Below are 22,560 nucleotides of genomic sequence, written 5' to 3' on the forward strand. Positions count from 1 at the left end.
AAGTGATTTTATTACTTAGCTCTTGGTAATATCCTTTCAATATCTCTTTAACAATGGGAAACACTAAATGTATGTATACTGTTAACACCCTAGATTGTCTAAGCTCTTATGTACTCTGACATTTGTGTGATGTTTTCCACTCTACAAAAAGTTATAAAGTAAGAACTATCATTGAATTTCAGAAAATGTAGGTAGCAGTATAAGATACCCATCATCATGGTAAGGGATGGCCAAGAGAGAACCTATATCTTCATAATATTATAAATTATGTCCAAAGAAAAAAAGACATACATACATGTAGTATAAAAATACAGACAAATATACAGTTCACTTTTAGCTTTTGGGAATGAAGTTGATTAAGTTCACCTTTAGGTCACCATCTTTCCTTTCTGTGACCTTTTTCCCCTGTAAGGGGCTTCTTTCAGTAACTAGGATTTATGCTGACTCAATCTTCCATATTTAGAAACTTGCTTTCTTGAAAGGATATGATAAACTAATTTATTTTAACATGTAAATAGCAGGTAAGAGTTTTATGGTCACATGCAGAAGAGAGGTGTTTAGTTTAGTTTTGAACAAGGGACAAATCCTCTTAAAACCAACTTATCTCTAATCGCAGAATTCTTTCAGGAATCAGTGAACAGTGAGGGAGGTATTTTAAAGGAAATGGATTTATTCTTCTAATAAAAGTTGAATGCTATGCACAAACATAACGCAAAGCAGCAGGATGAAATTACATCACATAAGCAGTCACCTACACTACTACACTGACTTACATTTCATCTTGTCTTATGCTGCAGTATAATAGGTTCAGGGACTAAATATAAGCAGCTATCTGAAGACAGTACATTTTTTTTCCTGCATAAATTTAGACAATGAAAATAAAAGGAAGGGAAAGGACTAAAATATGTTGTTTAGCCTACTTTAGGAGCATTATGAAGATTAGACAACATAATGAGACCCATGAGAGTGAGACAGGAGAGAAAGAGCTACAGTTGAAAGTTATCTTTTTAACACTTCAGTGGTGTTTTAAAGTAGTTATATACTTCAGCTAGTTGCCTAGAGGAAGTATAGCTAAAAATTGACAACACAGGATTCTGTGTGTTTCACATTAAGCCTCACAGTGCTAAGTGAAAAGCATGCAGTGATACAAATTTATGCATTGGCTGTTTGTTGAAATAAATTGAATTTTATTACTTTAGATATACACCATAAACTCATGTTTGTGCCTCTAGCATGAAATCACAGGAATGTTGTTTTACTCAATGTTTTCTGAAATCAGACATCACAGAAAGGACTACAATGTTCCAATAGTAACTATCAATCTCTTGTTATTGCCTAAAAATGATAATGTTTTAAAACTTTCAAGCACTTTCTCCAATTTTCTAGAAGCTTCCTGGGTAAAGCAGGAAAGAAACAGCAATATCAAGAATCAATACTGTGAAAAAAATGGGCTGATAAAATAATTTTTTCTCATTAACTAGAAAGTATATTGCAACTGAAATCATACACTTATTTACAATGGTAAACTCTCAAGTTCCAAAAAGTTTTAACTTTTTTTGTTGCCCATTAGTAGGACATAAGGTGTTTACACATACTAATGAAGCTTTTATTCTTATTTTTAGAATCAATGTATGGAGATGAATTTTATGAGTATTAAAACTTTTTAAAACACTAAATGACACCTCAGAGCAAGTTCACATTTTTGTATTAGTTACTGCAATAGCTATAAAGTTTTGAAAGAAACTATTTCAAAAAGTTACCTGTATGACAAATTGTATACAAGTAACTCTGATGATCTGGTATGTACATAATTCATTTCGTCAATAGTTAAATTTAATGAAGAATCTAACTTACCGGTGGATCAGCCCCCTTAGAACCAGTCAGCCCTCCTGTTAGGGATTCGATATCCTGAAAAGGGGAGAGGTGTTGATTGTAAAATGCTACTCAACAGCATGGAGAATTTCCCAGTCCCACAGTGTAATATTTTCTTTAGCTACAAAGTTAGGGCACTCAGCTATATTTTTGCTTTGTTTTGAGACAATCTTACACGCTGTAATGCTATACCAATTGTCGTATTTAAAAATCTAGATATTTTCTCCAACTCTGTATAATCTGTAAATAGAAAAAAATACAAACAGACTAATTATTCTTGAACTATGTAAAGAAAATGGCTCTAGGTGGGAAAGCAGATGTTTCATTCTCTAAGAAGCTGAAGTGAGGGCAGAACAGAAAAAAGAAAATTTAATGAAACTACAATTTAACATATTTGCAAATATTGAACCCATGGAAAATGCTTAAACTACAAAAAAATCTAATTATCTACAGTTCACTCTATTATTATACATAGATGAAAATATTAACAGATATGGACAGATTAGCTATTCTTTTATAAGGATTGATTTCTAATCTTAAATCGGTAACCACAGTAGATCATGCCTGAGAAATGATTACAATTGACAAAGGTATCACAAATGAAGAAATGGGTGATGCTGTGACAAACTCGAGAGCAAGTGCGCTGTTTTAGGAACAACTAGAGATCAGCCTTATCAGTTGTACAGCTTTGGTCCCTGGGTTACTAATCATATGGCTTTTTCAAAAGAAGCTAGAATTTTAGGTTTTTAAGTAAAATCTCTCAGGACTTTAATGTTTGCAACTGTTTTAATTTTTAAACCATCCCCCCACTCCTCCCAAATGAAAAAACAAAACAACAACAACAAAAAAAAACTCTGCTTTTTAGGTAGGTAGACATAGGTAGATGAATAGGAGTTTGGGGCTAAATTGATAAGTTACAGTTTTTGCTAAAAAGTTTCGTTCTTGTGACCCTGGTCACTTCTTATCTGTTTGCATCTAGTTGAATGGATAGGTTTGAGGAACCTGGGGAAATGTATAGCAGTAAGAAATCAAAGATGAAAGAAAGATAATTGAGTAAAGATAGAAGGAAAAGAAATTTAAATATCTATGATCAGAGAAACAGCCAACACCTGGATATCATTAAGAAGACATGCTACTAATTCACTTGGGACTCAATTACATCATTTCACTGGTATTTCAAAAATGGGGAATCTTAACAATAAATATGGGACTCTAATGAGCATGTGAAGGAAACATTAAAGGCGGGGCAGGGAAGAAGGAAGGGATGGTGTGATGAAAGTTTCCATCTGAAGGAGCTGACTTTGAACAGGAACTCGATGAGTGATGAATTTCTGCATGCATATTTTATTAAGGGCAATGAATGATAAGGCAACCACAAGAATGCTTGCCAAGAAACTTACTGTCTTCTTCGTAATGCATATATTGTATATAATATTTTTTCCTACCCAGCATCCCTTTGAGGAACTTCTTCCCTCCCCATTCTAGTTCTAAAAGAGGCTTATAAAAATTGCTTCAAATGTTGTAGGGGCCTGCCAGAGAATTAAGGCAATATGGATTCTATAAGATATAATGGGAGTGTCTAAGTCCTTGATACTATCATTTGAACAATGTTTGAAACTGGATGTTCTCCCTGCCTGCAACTTTAAGATAAGTTTCTGGCTCTCAAACACTAAAAGATCTTAATTAATATGTCTGCAATATTAAGTCTATTTTGAAAAGGCCCTCCCTCTCCATCCTATTGAAATTCTTTATTCCAACACCACGCATACCATAAACAATCAAATCATCTAAATTATCTGATCTTACGTGATCTTTAACATTTCTATTGTTATCTAAGTAAATCATGTCAGTACACAAAAAAATTAAGCATGAAACATATTTATAAATTGGCAAACAAAATTAGCATTCCTTTTGAATCCAAAGATAAAATATAATCTAAAAATTGTTTTAGAATTTCATGGAGTGAAATAAAATGGCTAAAGTATTAGATTAACAGAAAATAAAACACACAGCCCTTTGCACTTTTTGATAATACTCCTGTTACGACCATGACAAAAAACAAAGTTCTATTCACATGAAAGGTTTCTTCCAAGCACATTTTAAATGAAAAGGAAAAAAAAAAGGTGTTAAGTACATTTTGAGTTAATACCTTCGTTATTCATAGAAAGGCATATAAATTATATTAACAATACAATTTCTGATGACATTATCAGAGAGATAATAGGGAAATTAATTCAGAGAAAAATATTTTAGCAATTTAGTTGAGGCATTTTGTCATCTTGTTAATTAAAAGTTCTACCATGATGATTTCTTGCCATCGTAGAAAAGTTGGGCCAATGCTCAGATCTGTAAAATTTTAAACTTTTCATGATAGTCATGGTCTTGAAAAACAATAAAGCAACAATAGAATTTTGAAGATGAATGGAAAAGGCATTGGTATTTCTGTTTTTTAACATGTTGAATTAAAGCAGATTATGAACTCATGGCTCTAAAGAGAACACAGATATATTCTTTTATTCTGTTTATTCTTTTAATTAAAAAACTTTTTTTTGATCTTATTTTCTATTTTGAGTGTAAGTTGAGAGAGAGTGTCCTACTTGGATAGATGCCCAAGTTAAACATGGCTTATCTATCACTTGATGCAAAAAAAATTTTCAGGTGTGAATAACAAGCATAAGTGTGCATGAATACATTTATGTTGTAAAATTAATAGGTGAAATAAATCCCTTGAGAAACTCTGAAAATAGTTGAAAGTGAGTCAGTCTTTCTGATGGTTGCTGAATATCTTATCTACAAAATATAACTTAAATCTTTTACAAATTTGTCTATCGTGTTATTTACGTGTATTTTTATATAGATAACAAAAAGGGAGACACTAAAAAGTAAAAACATTGATTTCCTAGCTAGTTTTTAAACTTACTACCATAATCATGTTATTTGTTTGATTAAAACATTCAAAACAAACTTTGATTTTTTACTACGTTATGGAATTTTTTAAAACTATGTTGTACACCATATTCATTTTGATTTAATAGCTAATAAAATAATAACTACTTACTGAACATTTACTACATGCAGGCACTCTTTAAATGCTTTATATACATTATAAACAGTTTTATAGGGTATAGTTATAAGAGCCTTATAAAGTAGTTATTTCTTTTCTCACTTAGGTTAAAAGGTTTATTTAATTTACCCAATATCACGCAGCTATTAAGAAGTGGGGTTACAAAATATATTTGTTTGACTCCAAACCTGTGTTTTTAATACCAGTTGTAGGAGAACAGCTTTATCCTGGCATCCTGGTGACCTTGCACATATCCATATGGGCCATGTAGGCAAGGCTAACCTTAGGCTGGCCCATGTCTTGGTGGAATATCCTGTGGACCTCCCAGGAACATGACGAGGTAAGCAAGTCATGAAGACCTTACACATGGAAGTTTCTCATTCTCCTCCCTGGCACCAATGAGGCATGGAACTTTTCACTGCACTCATCTCCCCCATCCCCAGATCCATCAGCAGGCTATAAAACTGCTAAGGTGCAATATGGAGTGGGCTCCTCTCCAACAGAGCAGCCTGTCACTCTTGTGTTCTGTCATCTGGCTCATCCAGTTTAGTGTTGTCCTGTGGGCCTAGCGACCATGTCCAGGATTGGATTTAGGCTACTGATGTGACTAAGGTGCAAAATTTAAGGAGGCACTCATTTTGAGGGTCACACTGGTGCTGATCCTGCCCTTGCAGGATCCTGAGAGTGAGTGCCTCCTTAAATGTTATACCCTACGCACCTCATTCTTAGACATCTGCAAAAACAAGCTGACACTTGTACAATCCTGAGAGTGAATGACTCCTTAAACTTTGTGCCCTAAGTACCTTACTTGTCTCACCCTAGTCCTGGCCCTTCTAGGGGTGGGGAAAGCTGACACCACGGAGACTTTGTTTATGCTGTATATGTAATATACTCTTTCAATCCATTTGGACTCATTGTCTCCTTCCCAGTCAAATCTACAGAAGTGTGGCAAGCCAACCTGCCACCTGCCCACGTGCTGCTGCTCAGGGACAGCTTGCTGCTTAATATCAGCATTATATAGCCTCCTTTATACGGGCTGCTGTTATCTACACAGAACCAAATAAACTAGGATCTATGAATTATGGAATCCAATTCACTTCTTAAAAAGAAAATTCAGGTAATGAAAGTATCACTTCCCTCTCCAAGGTGTCAAATACCTGAGCGAGGTTATTAGCAGTCCTTGACACATGCTGTATAGAGTCAGTCTCTTTTAATACGGGAAAACCCTGCTTCTGAGATGGAAACCTGATAATTCAAGGCTGACCCATGAATCAGAAGTCTTAAGGCTTGGGAAGGGCGAGCCACAGATGCAGTGGAGCAGTCAGTGTCAGAGCTCTAAGCAGAGTGAGATTTGAGGGCAGCCTGGAGCATGGGTATCACCTCCACCCAGGTTTAAAATAAACTCCACTTTGTGCTGCACTGATGCTGTTGGTTGCCCATCTGCACCTTTTTCCCTTGCTCTAAAAGTTGACATATTTTTCCTTGACAGACAATTTGAATGATGGAGCTATAGGGATTAATCACGTGGTTTGCCCTGCAGATCATTAAGTTCAGATGTTGTAAATCTTGCTTCCTCTGTGTGGAGGTGGGAAAAAGGAGGATATTAGAAGTTGAGGTTTCACTCAGGGCTATTGCTGGATCCTTATTTTTATCCCTGAAGGGTAGGATCAGCCAGTTACGGCCAAGGAAAAGATGTTAAGGTAGCTTGGGTATCAAATACATTAAAAATGAAGAATAGAAAATTCTAAACAGTCAGTTGAATCTAACATTGCACATATGCCATCAGACCCAGAATATCTTAAAACCTAATAGTGACATTTAAAGTTAATATCAAGTTTTCAAGTACTACTCTTCTAAAGAATCACTTTATATAATATGAAAATACTTAAAGCATTACAATACTGTTACCAGCTATGAGTATTTTGAAATTTGATTTATGCATATTTGTAATTTGCAATTATTTTAGAATATCTTTAGAGCAAAGTGATTATATTTCAATATAGAGTACATTTTCATACACTAAACAATCTATCAAAAATAAATTAGTATAGTGAAATCAATATAAAATAGTAAAACATCAACCATATTTACTGAATTATTATATTTAAAATTTGTTTCAAGGTCTTTAAAAATATGATGAGGTATTTTATGTTTGTAGAGAAGTTTACAAAATTCATATATTCAAAATATCAAAATTAAGCATTTCTTTCATCCCTTTTATGGAAAAATTCCCCCCAAATATCCCTCATGTTCCATTCTCTCTCGATGCAGGCTTTTGTCCCCGCTACATCACTGCTACCCCTCTTATCAAGGCTGCCAATGACATCTAATTAGCTGAATCAACTGTCAATGTTCATCATCATTTTTCTTGTCTCTAAGCCACATTTGACACAGTTAATCACTCCATCCTTCTTGAAATACTTTTTTTTGGTCTTAGTATCCATTGAGTTTCACCTTCCGTGTAATTTTATTTAGTACCATGTACGCGAATGAATTCTGGATTCCTTTTATCCTCAGAGATTTACACTGCCTACAACCTCCACTTGGGTGTATTACTGTTATCTAAAACTTAATGCAAAATCAAACTTGATTTTCACCTCAAAACCTCCCCCAAATTAGGTTTCTGTCCCAGTACTGTCCATCTTGACATCACCATTTACCCAGTTTCTTAGGTCCAAATCCATCAGCAAGTCCTGCCAATTCTGTCTTTAAAATATGGCTTGAATTAGACTATTTCTTACCACTTGCATTACTAGCAACCTGATCCCTTGGACCAAATCAACAATATTCTCCCTTGGGCTAAAGAATGGTCTTCCTAACTGTTGTCCCTGCATCTGTTCTCGCATCCTCATTCCTCATATATTCTCCACACTGCAGTCAGAGCTATCTATTTAAAATGCACATTAGATCAGATTACTCCCATGATCCAAACCCCTCCATGGTTTCCCACTAATCTTAGAATAAAATACAAACTTATTACTATGTCATGCAAGCCCTGTGATGATCTGGCTTTGCCCGCCTCACTGATCTTGTCTTTTGCCATATCCTTCTTTCTCATGCCACCCAGCCACACTGGCTCCATTGCTGTGCGAAAAACAAGCCAAATATAGCTAACTATCTAAATCAGTGAAGGTTCTACCCGGAAACAAAAGGCAAACTCAAAAACAACGTAAAAGAGCATTTAATCAGAGGATATTTTATAGAGGTATGGAAGGTTTAATGGATCCAGCGGAATGTGAAGCGTGGAGACTGATGGAAAGTCATAATAACCACTCCAAGCCCAAAGGAGTAAGGTAAAAGAACAATGCTGTCAGGAGTTCAGCAAGGGATGAGCACCACTCATCAGCCTCTAGAGCAGTTTGCCGCACATGGAGCTCAACAAGTACTTTTTGAATGGATGAATGACTAACTGAATGAGTAAAGCAGGTAATATAATTTTATACCTAAAAAAGCCAAGTCTCAGAGTATACAAATGATGAAGTATTTCTAATTGTTGTATAAATGTATCACTTTGAAAGCATGGCTCGAGGTAATAGTGTCTGTACACCAAATCTTTTTCGAATGCCTGAATGAACAAGTTAATGAATGACTTGCCCAAGATCACACAGCCGGTAAATGCTCCAAAGAAGCTTTGAAATCCTGGGTGTTATAACCCCAAGCACAGTGTACATTTTTTTCCATTATACATCACTAATGAGATATCCTCCTTAAAAAAGACACTCAACTCTATATTATCTTGAGGCAATACATTTCTATATATCCCAGAGTTTCTAGTTCATAAGAAGGAAAATACACAAACTGATTTAATAGATAATAAACAATACATTACGTTTATCTTCTGGTGAAATACTGTCAATACTTCAAATTAAAGACCTGATACCCTAATTATTGCACAATAAATAAATCAATGCTTGACAACTTTATATAACATATGTGTTGAGCATTAATAACAGTTCAAATACACTAAACTAAAAATCAATAATGTTTATTTTTACGTAACATTTCATAGTGTGTAGGTACATAGCACTGGCAATAACAGTCAGAAAACAAAATTTCTTTTAAAAAATCATTCAGTTTTTTACATAAGGCTTAACGGAAACAATCTTTTATCCCAGAACACCAGCTCCTTGAGGCAAGCATCCAAATAATGAAGCTGAGTTTATTAATGAGGCATCTTCCTCCTCTACCAGGCTTAAGCTGTTAATGTTTCCTTGGCAACTTTACAGGGTAAATTTCCGGGGAGGCAGAAAAGAAGCAAGAAACACATACAACCAATAAATCGTCTTTCTTATGGAAGCCAGAAAGAGCCCTATTTAGTCATTCTTTAAAATTTTAATAAAGGAAAATATCTACACTCTTACTGCGAGCATAGTCCAGCCCAAATCTGAATTTTCCCTGAGCCACACGATTAATTCCTTCAAATGAGAATGACTGAGCATGTGTTATGACTGAGGCACTGTGCTGGACACAGAGAGCATGATGATGAATAAGTCAAGGTCACAGCTTTCAAAGAGTTCACAGTCCAGTAGTGCATGAGAATGACAAAGACAATGTAGTCAACAAATGCATGCTGCACACAAAATAAGCACAAGGCACCACACTGAATCTGGTGTATGGAATCCAGAGGCTATGACATCCTCTCTGACTTCAAGGATCTTTCAGAATGTCAATCTGAAGAATAATATGAGGAAGAATTCAGAGAAATAAGGTGCTGAATTTACAACATATAGGGGTTGTAAAGGGAAATTTTATAAAGTGACAATAAGTCTGAGTCTTTCATGTTGCTGGAATTGTATTTGTTTTTGAACGCACACTGGTTAAGTCTGCCCTAAGACCTTGGTTGGGTAACATAATAATTAACATTTATTAAGCATTTACTGTACCAGATGCCATGCTGAGAGTTCTATTGCCTCATTAAAAAGCATCCCAGCTCTTTTAGCTGATTATTTTCACCATTTTTAAGATGATGAAACTAAGTCTTCAAGAGTTTAAATGACTTGACAAAGGTTACATAACTACTAAGTGTTCAAAGCTAAACAGGCTAACTTCAGAGGCAATGATTTTTAACTATTATGCTCTCTTGAGTAAGTGGAGGTGTGGAGAAAAATGTGGAGGACATCCTGGCATGCCACATAGTGACTTGGCAGAAAACATACTTATTCAATATTTGTAGAAGAAATGAATAAAATTGCAAGCAGAATTTTTCTGAGGTGAGGTGGATATTCTCTGATGGAAAAAAGAATATCCTTGTCTGACCTACAGATAAGAGCATTAATGCCACTGGATTTAGCAAAAAAGTAAAATTCCAAAGATTTTTGCTATGTATTTCTAAGTTCAAAGTATTCTTTTCAAACTCAAACTTAGACAGGAAATCTAATATGTATCAAAAACATAATTGTGTCAGTGTTGCATGGAATAGGGTTTTCTGAAGAAAGTACCAAAGAGATTTAAGGTTCTGCCTTTTCCATGGAGTGCCCTCTTTGAAGCACTTTCCATTATGATTTTTATGTGCTGCTTTTTTTCTTGTCTATTCCCTTCCATATGGCTGATAAAGGGAACCTCTTGCTAAATCCTGACTCAGACTCAGCTCCTTTTTGCCAACTTTTACACGGTACTTGTTATCTCACATTTAATATGGCCAAATCAGACCTCATCTCCTCTCCTTCTCTGCCATTACTCTGGGCAACTGCCTCCATCCAATTTCTTCTCCCAGCATTTATCTCTTTTGGCATTTCCAATAAACAGTCAATCGAGATTTCTGGAGGTCAATAGAGTGTTCCCTCACTCTGGTATTCAAATACGAAGCCAGTCAATTTTTCCTTCTAGATATCTGCTTAGTTCAATCTACTACCTCCTTTCATCATCCACTCAATTCACTGCCTTAGTTCAAAGCCTCATTTTATTTCTCCCCTATTCCTGGATTTCTCCAAAATACTGTCTTTTTGAGTTCATTTTTCTACTCTCATCCTTATACAATGTCTTCTCCAGAGAAGTGTTTCTCACAATGTGACCTGGAAACTAGTAGCATCAGTGTCACCTAGGAACTTACAAATGCATTTTCTTGGGGTTTACTCCAGTCCTGCTGAATCAGAAACTCTTAACAAGCCCTCCAGGTGAGTTGATGCAGGCTAAAGTTTAAGAAACATTACTTCAGAATGATGTATTTCAAATGCAAATATGTACATGTTACTCCTATACTCAAAATCCTTAATAAGATCCTATTCTTTTTAGGACGAAAAACATATCAAGCATATTTATGCATGGAGTCATTCATTATATAGTTCTAGACTTTTCTTATTTCACTTTTTACCACTTACTCAAAAGAAACCTTATACCTCTATCATAATGAACCCTGTACTTCCCTTTTGTGTCAAGTGTTTTCTTACTTCTATGCTTCTGCTCCACAGATCCTTCGGCCTAGAAAGACACCCCTCCCTCCTCTGGATAAATCTTACCCTTTGAGACTCAGCCCAGGCATCACCTCCTCTCAGGAGACTTTCCTGAGTCCCTCAAGCTGGGGTAATTGTTCTGCTGTTACTTCCACAGCATCTTCCACTTAACCCACTCACAACTCTACCACATCATTTTATAATTGTCATTCTAATCATCTGTCTTTGCCATTCATTTGAGGGCTAAATTAGCTCAGTGAGGCACTTACCATCTCTGTATCTTCGGTAGTTATCACAAAGCATGACCAATAAATGTTAAAGGAATTTCATAAATTTACGTTGAATCTAGCCTCCCATGAACTCCTATAAGGAGAGGGCAAGCTGATTGGCTGACAGTAGTACTTGGGATCACTTTGAAATGTTCATTATCCTATATTAGTACATTTTCATTCTGGATATATATTTGTTTGGTTAGTGTATACCAGCCATTGAGAAGCCGATTATCTTTGAGTTTACTGCAGAATTTAAACTTCTGGATGGCAAGACTGATGATCAGATATTTTTGTTAACACAATAGAGGACCAATCATCCCAAGAGAACCTGGCTGAGGAGTAGCCAACAGCCCTTTAATTCTACCTCAAGCCTACAAGATGTAACACACATGCAAGAAGAAATATCTTAGTGATCAAGAGAACAGGTTCAAGCCTAGCTTCACTACTTACTAGCTATGTGACCTTGGGCAAATTGCTTTATATACCTCACATAAAATAAGTCAACCTATGTCTTATTACTTATCTTAGGAGGACCTTGGACTATTAATTACAATTGTTCATGGAAAGTTAAATTGATAACCTATAGTAAATTATCAATTAAAAGTAGCTATTATTAAGCATGGAATAATGTACAGGTACAGATTAGGTTATACATGCATAAAATATAGTCTATGGACACATTACATAATGATATACATTGAAACAGATAAGCATTAGCATGCATGTAGATGAGACCAACATACAGATTAATTTTAGGCACGAATCTCCATTAAATTTCTAGAATGTATTTTCCCTGAAAGGCGAGAGATCCTAAGTTTCATATTTTACCTCCTCAATTATCCCTATAATTTTCATGCATTGCTATGGCTTTGGTTCTTATAAATTTTTCACCAATAGTATTTTTAAAATACGTAATTTTTATTCTCCCTACTCAAGTTTGAGGAATCTTTTTGCTGTAGAGTAAGAATTATTTTTTGTACAAAATTCATGAATATATACACAATTTACTCCTCTTTCAGTGTTGTGTTATCTGACGTCACATATTTATATACCATGGTGGGCAGCTTTAAGCCTGTTTGAAATGTGCTATAGCAATTGAGAGGAAGGATCCAACATTTAAAAGAGGATATCAATGTTATGATCCTAGGTACACAAAATTTGTGGAAATTTATCTATCAGCCTTTATTGGTTGAGAGTCAGATTCAATTACTGTGATCTTAATTTACAATTAAACCTTCAATTATATGATGCTTGATCTTTCCCTGACACAAAACACAAGTAGATATCTAGGAAAAAATACAATACCCCATCCTTTTTAAAAAGTCAGGTTTTATGTTTAACTCAGTAAATAATAGCCTAAAACTTTTACTGGGTTAAAAAAAAAACTGGATATTATCCTGAGGTGACTTTTTTAGAGGAAAGAATAAAATATATCTCTTTTCCAACTATTATCAGCAATTCCACTGACTGCAGTACCTTAAAGACATGTATCATTCTGATTTATAAATAACTACAAGGAAGAATTGATTGTGAACTGAAAACAAAAATAGGGCAAGTAGTTTATTTAAAAATAAATATGTATATTACAGACATTTCTAACAAATATCTAACTATATCTGTCTAAATTTTATGTATTAGACCAATTAACATAAATAGTTTTTCAAGGTAATCATGAGAAATTGGCAAGAAAGCAGATGAAATATTTTCAAATCCATTAAGTTCACACAGACAAGTCTGGCATAGGATTTTCAGCTAAATATTAAGTATTTCATGATAATACCTTAATTTTGGAAATAATAGTCATGTAGGAATCAGGTAGAGAGATGAGAACTAGATAAAACAGTAATAAGTAGCATTATCTAAAATAAGATATGCTAAATTTTCAGAAAGAAGTCTAATTTGAATCTAAGGGATATGCAGACAACTTCCCTCTATATTGCTATTTTCTTTTAAGAAAAAAACTTATCAAGTTCTAAATCATAAGAAATAGATTTTAAATTCATTTCCTATCTCTTCTGTTTTTGAAGTAAAGAATGATGACTATAATGGTAACCAGAAAGAGCAAGAGGAGTATAATTTCTCTATTTTTTCTTCTGAGCAGCTCCATTTCAATTGATGCTACCGGGATTCTGATATGAATCAATGTTTGCAATATCAATATCACATTCTCAAAATTACTATTAAATAAAAGAAAATGAAACTGACTGAAATCAGAGCATAACATGTACTGATATTATGCTATTAAACTAACTGAGATTATATCATAGTGTGAGAGACTTCCAACCTGGAGATTTAGTCAATGACAGAATGCTCTATAGTCGGTATATGTTCTATAGACAGTCTTGTTTTCTTCTATTCAACTGAACAGGTTCCCAAAAAACCCAACCAATACCAAGTATCAAAGTTTATAATAAATATGCTTTGATTTATAAGATATAGTAAATCAAATAAAATTGGAATATTTTATATTCAGATCTCTCCTTTCTTTAATATTTCTGAAACTTATTTTTCCTTATTTATTATTCCTCCCAGATGTAAATGAGAGCATTCAACTGAGCCACACAGCCAGATAAGAATTCCAAAGTGCATAGAATTCTAAGTCTCTTGAGATTAGTGCGGTGGCAAAGAAATTTGGCTATTTCTCTTAAATGAAGCCCTCCAGGCAATAAATGCAGATAGTCCTCACTTTGCACGATAGAGTGTTAACCAAATCTGGTGAATATAAGAACTATGTCCTGGTTTTGCACGGCTCTGTGGCAATTCAGTTGCTGTGTAAAGCAAGGCCACAGCTCCTCTGGTTCCAACATGCACTGGTTTCAGTTAACACAGTAGCATGCAAAGTAAGAACTGCCTGCAGTTACTTTTAGATGGTAGATTAGTCTTTATTCCTTTGCCTCCAGCATCCCCAAAACTAGATTGTGAATCCTGAATACATAATGCAGTAGCTATGTATAACCCAATATTAAAATTGGAATCCTTCTCAATTTTAGCTTGGCCCAAAGGCTAAGAACAATGCTATGGTGACAAGCATCCCCCACATCCTCAAGCAAGGAGTTGTGCCAGGTCTTGCTAAAATACTGTAAAGAAATATAAATAAAATAAAATTCTATTTATTAATCTATGTTGTAAAATATCTCAGGCTAAAAATAAAATTTATTATATTATTCTACAAAAATAAAATTCCATATAAATTCTAACTCCTTTAGCAGAGATTTATCTAACTATGTTCTGTGGGTTCTCAAAAAATACACTCATTCAAAAAACCCCAAAGCCATGGAAGGAGGCTTGGAATAGACAGTTGCCTATATGGTGGTAGCAAGGCCTTCTTAAGGTCTCTGCCAAAAAGTAACTCCTTTCAGGTCCCAGTACCTGATATTCTCCCATGATACATTATTTTTCTATTCTAAGTCATTGAAACCTAAGGCATAATTAAAAGATAACACATTATTAGAATTAGTCACTAACACCAAGTGAATCATTTCCACAGATTCTATCCAATCTTAAGCACCTCAAGTGCAAACTCAATGGGAAGAAGTACGTTAAGTTACTCATTCTTTCATTGTCCACAATGCATTTGCCAAATGTCTTGCACATAAAATAAGATTATTTCAACAAGTACCTATTGAGGGATAATAGCTCAAAGTGAATTTTAATCAGTCATGGGAAGGAGATGCATCATTTCAGACCAGAGGTAACACCCAGGGAGATGTGACCTCTCTCTCTCTGTCTCTCTCAGTCTCTGTCTCTCTCAACCCTCTGGAGAGGCTGCCACATTACAAATATTACTATGGGGAGGTCCATGTGGCAAGAAACTAATGTCTCATGCCAATAAGCAGCCAGGAAATAAAGCCATGTAAGTGAACTCAGAAGCCACTCCTCCCCTGCTTGAGATTAAGATGACTGCAGCCCAGCTGATACTTTGATTGCAGGCTTATGAGAGACTGAGTCTGAGGACCCAGGCAAACCACACCAAATCCCTACCCACAAAGACTGTAAGATAATAAATGCTGTTGTTTTAAGTCAGTTGGTTTTGAGTTTTACACAACTGCGTAATTGTTTATGCAGGGATAGATAACTAATACAGCAACTAAACAGGAATAGATAACTAATACAGCAACTAAACTCAATATTCACAGAGTTCTAATAATATTCACCATATAAGGGCTCATGAATAAAATAAAAATATTTCACAGAATTAAATTTTTTGTACCAATGAATCAATAAAAGAAATAAGCATTTTTCTTGTTCTGGTTTTTATGCATTTGTACAACTCTAATTATATTTCTAAAAGTAAAGGAATGTTGGGGAAAAAACACTAAGTGATCAACCGATTGACTGCACTGTTATTAACAATTCTCAGTATGAATTATAAAAAGTATGCAAAACTCACAATGTATCTTCTTCCATATACATTTCTGTTGTCTTGGCCATTTCTGAATATTTAAGAATTCTTAAATTTCTCAGAAAAATATTTTTTTGTGGTGACTACTACTAGATTGAATTTTGATACCTTAAAGCCACATGTAACTATCAGGTATGATATGGAATCTTATAAAGAAAAAGCAATTTCTTTTCAATTACGTACGAATGACTCAGTCAAATTGACACAAAAGAATGTTTAAAAAGCACTGTGATTTTTAGCTGCTGAATACACCATCATGGCAGATGACTCATGCTTTATTTTTAGCCTGAGATATTTTACAACATAGATTAAAATACTCCTCATTCAATATCTGACCACATAGTAAAAATATGAACATATGCATCCAATTTATTTCTACCTAGTGCTTTAGTAATAAATAAGGCAATTTAAAAGCATCCTTTCAAGGAGGCACTAGAAAGTATATGACATTCTTAAAACTCCATGTAAAGAATTCCCCCCATAGGAGCATTTACAGATGATCTAGCCTCACTCTGCGTGCGCGCGCACACACACACACACACACACACACACACACACACACACACACTAGTCAAAAAAAATAAAAATACGTTTTCCTTAAAAAACATATCTTTCTGCTCAACTGATCACCACTACACATCAACTGACTTCTGTTTCTTATAAATGGTTTTTGCATTCCTCAACCCTAATTTCCTTAGGCAGCTCCCTAACCTCATTCCTAATTTCCAGTGTTACGTAATTGTCTGAACAAGTAGGCCCCCCCAAAATGACAAAAGAACTTATCCAGAATTGTGCAATCATAAAATCAACATATAAGCTAATTTAATTTCAACATATTGTGGTTTTGTCATGCAGTTTCGTGTTCGTGTTAATACATGGGGTTGTATAGCTTGCTTAGAAGTATGAGCTTTAGAGCCAGGATACCAAGGTTCGAATCTTGACTTTGACACTGATTAGATATGTAACCTTGGGCTACTTACTTAACATTTCTGTGTTTTACTGTCTCATATATGAAACTTATATAATAATAGTACCTGTCTCACATGATTGTTGGGGGAGTAAATGACTGCACATGGCAAGTGCAAATAAGGTTTAGCTGGTAGTAGCATAACTAGCAATAGTAGCAACAACAATAGTCACTGCAATCGGCCACGGCTCACGGGCCCAGCCGCTCCGCGGCACGCGGGATCCTCCCAGACCGGGACGCGAACCCGGCTCCCCCGCATCGGCAGGCGGACGCGCAACCACTGCGCCACCAGGGAAGCCCTGCAATATTGTTTTGATGTGTTTTGTTTTATTTTGAATCACATACAGGTAGGGGTGGAAAAAAAACTGGCTTTTCAATTATTCTACCAGGTATGTGGCCTGCAGGTTCTCCACTCTCATAATCCAATAATAAAGAATGTGGCACCATAATTTCATCAGGAGACATTGTGACTGAATTAAAAGTTTAGGGAAAAAGACTTTAAAAATGCATATTTACACATTTAAACCTTGCATATTTGACTTACAAAACCATGAAGCAACCAGGCTTATCTTATGAAGCAGAGACATAAACCAAGGTGAACAGATCTCAGTATTTTTGCAGGTTTAATTGGGACCTATAATTAAGTATGGTCTCTTGAAGTCTTCCTGTATATAATGGCTTCAGCAAAACTTTTTGTCTACAATACACATTACTGTATTTTCATTTCTTCAGAATTCATTATTGATCAAGGAATTTCTCAAGCCATATCATGAATTCTTCTCTCAGAAAAGGAATTAAAGATTTTTTTTACAGTTTTTTTGAAAATAGGCCAAAAAAAAATTAACCTACTAAAATGGGATCCAATTAGTCCTGACCTATTTGATCTCCTGCTATGTTTTTCTCCACTAGATTAAAAGATACTCTTTTATCCTTAAACCTCATACACTTAAAAGGATATAGAGTTCTACCTTTTGACCTTGATTTTTTTTCTCTTAAGGAACAAGATTTTTTTTGCATGTGAAAGAAAATAATTTTAATCTTAAATCTGTGTTTATTATGAATCTAGAATCATTTTTTGTTGTTGCAATAAATCACAGATAGACATTACTTAATGAGAGAAGTGGAAGGCTTACATAGAAAATGTAGATTTTCCTCTGAACTTCTAAATTTTATGTAATGAACATGTTTAATTGTGTAATGAATTAAACATAAAAAGGAAGATATCTTCCCCCTCCCTCTCAACTGGGAGGTCTTACTGGAAAGTATACACTCCAAATGAGATAATTTCTCAGTAATTTTTAAGACTTTAAGGCTATTCTGTTTCACTAAGTGTTATGCTATATGATAAATTATTTAAAACTGATTTACAAAATATAATTATTTATTTTAGTTACAATTCTCTTCCCTTACAACAACTCTCAGCTCAGACTTAAGGAGGTACATCCAATTAGTTTGGGGAAGGAAGGGAAAAGAAAAACAGATAAATTAAATAAGTCACATTTATATCTATGAAGAGTTTTATAGGACACTTGAGCTGAAAAATCTATACATATCATACTATTGGATTTAGATTTACATATTCAGAAGAGGGCAATTTATACTTTTTAGTAATAACATTAACCTAGAAACTGCAAGAGAACATAGGTTCTCTTTAGTAAAATGAAAATCAATCAATAAAAACTTCTAAAATGTTACAAAGCTCTCAAGTTCTCTCCTCTTCACTATTCAGCATGTTTCCTTAAGGCCAACACTGTTTTGTTCACGGCTCAATTTCCAGCACCTGAATCAATGTTTACATATGATAGGCACTCAATAAATATGATTGACTGGATGAATATACTATTTCCATTCAAATCAGGGTCAATAAGGAAGTATTGACATTAATTTTTTTAAACAAATTTATATATGGGGTTTGGAATCTGCAATATAGAATACCATAACCAATGTGATAAGAATAATCCTATTCAGATAAATTTGCTGAGGAACATTTTAAAATAAGCCACATAACATATATTTACATGAATGTCACCATGGGTATCACTATTCCAGGAGAGAAACATGAAGATGATAAAAATACAATCCCATATCTTACTCTGAGAGTTTCTGATTTAGTAGACCAAGAGTTGAAAATATTTGTTTCTAAGAAATTAGATTTGTTTATGTAGGATTGTTGTGGATAAAGAGTCAGAAGAAGGAAAATGAAGATACAAGACCCTGAGGAAAAAACAGATTTTTTAAAATAATTTGAGGCAAATCCTTTGCAGCAAATTAATTTGCATAACTTTTGGCCATTTCCTGTGCCTGTGGAGGGGTGGTGTGTGGAATGTGTGGTTTAGAGGTGTTATTAATTTAACCTACCTAAATCCTTTTCATATATATATGCACACACTTATACATACACACACACACACACACACACACACAAACACTGTTATGGAAAGAGATTCATTCCTTTTCTTCTTTAAAGTAGTGACTTTGAGTAGACTGGATGCAAGTTGTCTCTTGCATGTTCCATGACAATTACCATGTACTGTAATAAAATATATTTGAGCACAGGAGACTGTATTGCAAATATTGTTAGAGCTAAGATATTTGCTATCTTTGAGTAACTTTGCAAAGCAGAGTTATTTCTTCTAACTCAGAGAAGCCTTTAGATCTGATATTCTACTATCAAAGGATACTCAAAATCAAAACCACAGAAATAAAACATTGTAGGATTCAAGAAATTATAAGAAGTTACTAAAGGTGGCATATAGTATAGAAACCTTTATTAATGGGCAAATTTATCTTCAAAGATAAAACTGGACCAATTGACTACTGACTTGAATCTGATTTGTTTCAATAGCAGTTTAAAAATGTGATAGAGTTAAGCAGACCTTGCTCTGTTATATATTCATTAAAAAAAAATAAATACAATACATAAAATTATTTCAAATTTTTATGATTTTATAATTGTGTAAATGACTTTTTGCAGACATATTTTCTTCTTGATTTAAAGTTTTCTTCAGTATTTATCATGAATATTTGACGTAACAAAAATTGTGTAGTGGTCAAATTATTCATATTAGTAATATAAGCTTTTGTCAAGAATATGTAAATTAAAAATTATGAAATATACCCTAAAACAAAAGTGAGCTTCTACCTTGATTATTAGAGTTAGGTGTAGGTTAGTTAAGTGTAATCACAATGAAAGGAAAAACAAATTATTGGATTCTAAGATGGTTCTATAAACATGAAAGTTTGCTTTTGGTGGATTTTATCACCATGCTGATTCTCCATCTTATAATATTAAGCAATATTAATTATTATCTCTGAATATACATTTCTTAGCCCTAAATCATCCCCCAGGTATCTCTCTATCTCTCCTCTTTTTAGTTCATCTTTTAGGTGTAGTATACATTTTTCTCTCTCCATATCTTTACTAATCATTCAATTCCAAACTTGTCTCCGTTTCCACATTTGTACTGAATATTATCTTGTCAAGGGCACAATAATCTCAATATGTTGCCAAATAAAATTCTTATTAGATGTCAGTACTACTATAGCATGGGTAAATCTTCGCTCCTTAAAATCTTAATCCATGAAACTTGTCTTCCATAAAAATACTGGATTTTCTTTTAGTTCCACTCTTAACTTCATGATCACTCCTCAGATTCCTCATGGATGCTTCTTCACCTGAGCTCCCCTAAAACTGGTATTCCACAGAATTCTATCCTTGACCCATCTGTCTTCTTACTCTGTGATTCCCTCAGATGATCTCATTCATTCATAGAGTCATAACCACCAGCAATAATATATACTGATGGTTCCTAAATCATTACCTGTCCTGGTGCCTAATGTCACCAAGAAATCTCAAATATAGTATATCCAAACTGAAGTCTTTCTTTTCAACTGTCCCGCATACCTCAATTAATAATACCAACGTTCATCACCTAGATCAAACTTTGAGAAACCCCTGTATGATTCCTTTCTCTGTCACATTTAATTGATCACTCAGTCCTGCTACTTTTACCTTGTAAGTCAGTCTCAAATTTCTTTGCACACAGAGTAAACTGGAAAGCTGATAAAAAGGCATATCCTACACCTCATCCAAAAGTTTCTGATTCAGAGGATCTGGGGATGAAAATCTGCATTTCTAGTATAGGAAGTTTGTTTTTTTAGGATGGCAAGATCTGAACATGTTTGCAGGCTGCATACTGGCTGTGGATAAGGAATCACCAAAGAAGAAAAGAGAGAACTAATAATGTTGTTAGGCATGTAGGCACCCCCTTTGTTGTGACATCAGTCCTATAACGTTTGGTAATGCACAGTACTTTGAAAGTAGTGGAGAGGTGGGCAATGTATAAAGGTAAAGATCCTATTATTTTTACCCGACCTTGTCTTTTCTTAGCTGTATAAGTCAGAAAGATGGTTTTTTCTGCTTCTTTTTCAAGTCTTACTGTTCTATTTTATACTGCATTAGAAAAGATTATATTCTTTGTTTAAAACAAGAAGCCCAAAATGGAGTTGCTTACGCTAAGCCCCTCACCAACACTTACAGTGTTGGCTCTCCCAGAAATGGCATCTTAAACCAGTCAGGAATCGCCAGATCAGCCTTAGTTAAGGAATCTGCCTGATAGACGCCTGGCATCCCTTAAAGGAAAGTAACTTTGCTGTAACCAACGTGCTTTTTGGCCTAGTTTATTTTCCTCGTTCCTACTCCCTTCTGCCTAAGGAAGTCTTTCACTTTGAACAGGTCCTTGGAGCTCCCTTCCATTTGCTAGAATGGATGCTTCCCGATTGAATCGGCTTTTGCTCATATATAACTCCTAAACTTTTTAAAATGCCTCAGTTTATTTTTAAAGAGCTCTTAGTGTGAGAAGAGGGAACCGCAGGAGACCCCCGACGGCCGCAGGAGCGACGAGCACCCCGACATAGTACCTGCTGAGCCCTGAGCCCGTGTCCTTCTCGCCGCCTCAGGAGGTGCTGGGTCGGTCGCTCGAGGAGCCTCCGCGACTTCTGCCTGAGGAGCTTTCAGACTGCGTTTGAACTTATCTTTTTCCAGGCTCGCTGCGGAAACCTCGGACTGGGTCCGACTTAGAAACGGACCGAGTTGCGGGTCAGATGTGGGTCCGACTTAGAAACGGGACCGGGTTTGGGGTCGGACCGCGGACAAGTTAGAAAAGGGACTGGTTCCGGGTCAGACTGGGCCGGACTGAAGCTGGACTGGGCCCAGCGTGAGGCGTCAGGGGAATAAATTCTGTTTTAAGGCCGAACAAGTGGGTTAACCTTACCCAAGATAAACCGTGAATTACAGCGGCCACAGCAAGAACTTTTAACCTGGATAAGCTTTTCTACCTACGAGGTGCCCTAGAAAAAAGGGGGTTCTCAGCCAAGCACTCACTAAAAAGAGTAGAGGGAAAACTATTTTTCCGCCGCCTCCTGAGCTTCTGGTGGACAGGATGAGACCCGCTAGGACATCCCACTCGCTCCAGAGCCTGCAGAATCCTGGGGAAAACTGGCAGAAGAAAGCAAAGGGTAAGAATTCTTATCAAAGTCAGCGCTCCCAGATTTCTATCTGTGGTGCCTGGTTGAGAGAGGAAAGTAAAATTTCA

General features: G+C 35.3%; 1 protein-coding gene across 2 annotated transcripts in view; it reads right to left on the reverse strand.

Moving 5' to 3' along the window:
• The window catches only part of PPFIA2 (PTPRF interacting protein alpha 2), a 467,683-nt gene that overhangs the window by 372,874 nt on the left and 72,249 nt on the right, over positions 1-22,560 (reverse strand). For both annotated transcript variants that reach the window (XM_055085240.1, XM_024122861.3), the window contains one exon: positions 1,855-1,908. In XM_055085240.1, coding sequence (XP_054941215.1) covers positions 1,855-1,908 — 54 coding nt within the window. The remainder of the gene's footprint in view (positions 1-1,854; positions 1,909-22,560) is intronic.

The sequence above is a fragment of the Physeter macrocephalus genome, chromosome 6 (genome assembly GCF_002837175.3).
Source record: "Physeter macrocephalus isolate SW-GA chromosome 6, ASM283717v5, whole genome shotgun sequence".
Classification (NCBI taxonomy): domain Eukaryota; kingdom Metazoa; phylum Chordata; class Mammalia; order Artiodactyla; family Physeteridae; genus Physeter; species Physeter macrocephalus.